This window comes from Salvelinus sp. IW2-2015, unplaced genomic scaffold (genome assembly GCF_002910315.2).
Source record: "Salvelinus sp. IW2-2015 unplaced genomic scaffold, ASM291031v2 Un_scaffold1055, whole genome shotgun sequence".
Lineage (NCBI taxonomy): Eukaryota > Metazoa > Chordata > Actinopteri > Salmoniformes > Salmonidae > Salvelinus > Salvelinus sp. IW2-2015.
The window spans coordinates 145,019-149,026 of NW_019942708.1; the positions used below are offsets into that span (position 1 = coordinate 145,019).

A 4,008-nucleotide genomic window follows, 5' to 3' on the forward strand; every position below is an offset into this window, starting at 1 on the left:
ACTTACAATAAGAGAATTGTAGACAGAACACCAGCCAGCATGCTATATCCTGGCCTCCCGAGTGGCGCAGCGGTCTAAGGGACTGCATCTCAGGGCTAGAGGCGTCACTACAGACCCTGGTTAGATTCCTGGCTGTATCACAACCGGCTGTGATCGGGAGTCCCAGTGTCGTCCCGGTTAGGGTTCGGCCGGGGTTGGCCGTCATTGTAAATAAGAATAACTGACTTGCCTAGTTAAATAAAAAGGTAATTTTTATAAAAAAATTTAAACAGAAAAAAGAGAATTGGAGACTGCAAACCACCCGGAACCCCAGCCAGCATGCTATATCCACATCTCACATAGTTAACAGTGGCTCCTTGGTCTCATTCAAGAAGCACTACTGTCCTCATCTGGCTGAAGGCCACCATGCATCTTGTATAATAAACAAAGTTACAATCATGAGTGGCAAAGGTGGCCGAGGTGTTTAAACAAAACACACAAACAAATTTAAAAAACAGAATTAAAGTTTACAGTGTTTCACAAATAAATATACATACTTTTCATAAAACTTAAATATAACATCGTCAGGCAATTAATCAAATATACTTTGGGAGAGATAACAATGGTGATCTTCACACCATTGTAAAATGAACCTCCAGTCAATTCCTTGTTAAGTGAAGGACAGCAAGTTGATATCGTAGCAGCCATCAACCTGCCCAGAAACACAGAAGAAGGATGAAAATGAAATGAGTTGACCATAAACGAGCTGAAAACAAAATGGAATCGATACCAACTGACAAAGACTTGGGTCCAGGATACTAATGCAGATATGTTTGGATTGAAACATTGTTAACCAATAAAAGTGTCGAAGCATACAGGCCCTTCTATACTTTCTAGATCTTTCTCTCCCACAACCTCAGGAAAAGTGATGTGCGTTTGACTCCATGTGTAAATAAACAATAGGAACACGTCTTACATCGAAGCGGCCTATGGAAGCAGTGGTCTGATTGGTCTGCATGACCTCTGTTAACGCCCACATCTGCTGAATACTGGAAGATACCGTCTGAGGATCTGGAAGACCCTAGAGACACAACAAAACAACAATATTGTAACGGATATTATTTTTTAGTTTTATGTCGCCATGTTGTATAAAGGGTTAGTGTTTTTCTAAAGGTAATTGACAGGGAAGATGACTATCTGTGTTAGTCTGAGGAACTGGAAGACCCCTAGAGACACAACATAATAAATACTGTGTTTCCATATTCTCTTTTATGATGTGTTTAATAAAAGCTCTTTGACCAGGAAGACACAACTTCTCCCAGAAGATGACAGTGTTTGTGTGTGTGGAGGATAATGGATAATAGGATCCCCTGCCTTACGGTCAGGATCTGGAATGAGGAAGTCATGAAGATCTTCCCAGTGAACTGAAAGATCCCATCGCCGTCACCATCTTCAAGAAAAGGGGACAAGTTGGACTGTGGCAACTACAGCGCGTTCCCCTTCTTGCCACCGCTGGATAAATACTTGCGAGAAACCTACTAAACAGACTCCTATCCCTCGCCAAAAAAACAGTGGATTTCCACCCGCCAGAGGAACTTCAGACCTGATATTCTCAGCCCGTTGACTCCAAGAGAAGCTCCAGGAGCAGAGACTACGGCAATCACTAACTCAGAGGAGGCTGCTGCCTACACTGTGATGCAACTTATTTATTTCACCTTTATTTAACCAGGTAAGCCAGTTGAGAACAAGTTCTCATTTACAACTGCGACCTGGCCAAGATAAAGCAAAGCAGTGCTACAAAAACAACACAGAGTTACACATGGAATAAACAAACATACAGTCAATAACACAATAGAAAAGTCTACATACAGTGTGCGCAAATGTAGTAAGATTAGGGAGGTAAGGCAATAAATAAGCCATAGTGGTGAAATAATTACAAATTAGCAATTAAACACTGGAGTGATAGATGTGCAGAAGATGAATGCACAAGTAGAGATACTGGGGTGCAAAGGAGCAAAGAAAAATAAATAACAAGATGGGGATGAGGTAGTTGGGTGGGCCATTCACAGATGGGTTATGTACAGGTGCAGTGATCTGTGAGCTGCTCTGACAGCTGATGCTTAAAGTTAGTGAGGGAGATATGAGTCTCCAGCTTCAGTGATTTTAGCAATTCGCTCCAGTCATTGGCAGCAGAAAACTGGAAGGAAAGGCGGCCAAAGGAGGAGATGGCTTTGGGGGCTGACCAGTGAAATATACCTGCTGGAGCGCGTGCTACGGGGGGGTGCTGCTATGGAGACCAGTGAGCTGAGATAAGGTGGGGCTTTACCTAGCAAAGACTTATAGATGACCTGGAGGCAGTGGGTTTGGCGACGAATATGAAGCGAGGGCCAGCCAACGAGAGCATACAGGTTGCAGTGGTGGGTAGTATATGGGGCTTTGGTGACAAAACGGATGGCACTGTGATAGACTACATCCAATTTGAGAAGTAGAGTGTTGGAGGCTATTTTGTAAATGACATCACCAAAAACTAGAAGCACATGCATTTTGCTACACTCGCATTAACATTTGTTAACCATGTGTATGTGACCAATAAAATAAAATTAGATTTGACATGGCATTCTTCCATCTGACCAAGGACTGTGACTCTGTTAACTGTGAAGCCATGTGGAGAATCCTCCTGATATGGCTGCCCTTACAAAATGTGTTAACATCCTCCGCTTCCTGCATGATGGTACGAAGGCTGTCATTCTCTCTGGTGGCGAAACCACAGAGCCAATCGAGATAAGGACCAGATTAAAGCAAGGCTGGATCACACTGCATCAACTCTCTTCACCATCTTCCTGGCTGGAAGGGTCCACCTGACAGAGAGTAGACTCCCCAGAGGCATACATACCACCTACAGGACCGACGGCAACATATTCAATATCAACCGTTTCAGAGCCAAGTCAAGAACCACAACCACTTCTGTTGTAGAATTTCAGTATGCAGATGATGCCCAGGTCAATGACTGCTCAGAAGCTGACTTCCAGGCCTTCGTCAACATATTTCCAGAAGCATACAGCAGGGTGGATCTAACACGCCCGTAAAACAAAGCACACCTGCCGACCCACCTGCCGACCCCTCACTAACAATGTAATGCTTGAAAATGGCCACTTTCCCATGCCTAGGTAGCCACCTCTCTAGCAATATCCTAATTGAAGATGAAATCCAACATCGGATTGCTCCAGCTAGTGCTGCCTTTGATAAACTCATTCCTACACTGCTCTACGGTGCTGAAACGTGGAATGTATATCACAAACAAACCAAGCCCCGTTCACCAACAATGCCTCAGGAAGATACTGAACATCAGCTGGGAAGAGAGACAACCAAACATCCATGTCCTGGAGACAACCAACTCCTCCAGGGTGGAAGCCACCATTATGAAACCTTTAGTCCAATTGGCAGGTCACCTCGTGAGGATGAGCAACGCGAGGCTTCCTAAACAAGTCTCCTACTCCCGGCTCAGAGATGGAACCCGTGTCCCTGGAGGTCAGAAAAAGTGTTTCCGGGAAAACCTCAAAGAACACCTGAAGAAAATGGAATCCTAACAAGAGGTAAACCAAATGTCCTTGACAACTCCTCACGGAGGACCAAAATCGTCACTGGAACACAACTTTTCCAGGCCGAACAAAAAAAACACTACTAGCTGGGAAAAGGGCATGCTGCAAAGGTCATGAACAACAAGTCCCCAGTGATAGGATGAACTAAACGTGTCCCCACTGAGACAAGATCTGACCATCCCTGTCCCCACTGAGACAAGAGCTGCAGGTCACAGATGGGCCTATTCAGCCATCTCTAGACCCATGGCCAGCCAGACCCACACCACAACCTGGACCTGTGATACCTGGAGGGAAATGATACTGGATTACGAGGGATACCTAAGGGGGAAATTATCCTGGACTACGAGGGATACCTAAGGGGGAAATTATCCTGGACTACGAGGGATACCTAAGGGGGAAATGATACTGGACTACGAGGGATACCTAAGGG

General features: G+C 44.8%; 1 protein-coding gene across 1 annotated transcript in view; it reads right to left on the bottom strand.

The window, feature by feature from the left end:
* Window positions 1–233: 233 nt before the first annotated feature.
* The window catches only part of nicn1 (nicolin 1), a 17,780-nt gene continuing 14,005 nt past the window's right edge, over window positions 234–4,008 (bottom strand). Inside the window, 2 exon segments of the mRNA XM_024136924.2 lie at window positions 234–691; window positions 956–1,060. Coding sequence (XP_023992692.1) covers window positions 650–691; window positions 956–1,060 — 147 coding nt within the window. The 3' untranslated portion in view covers window positions 234–649.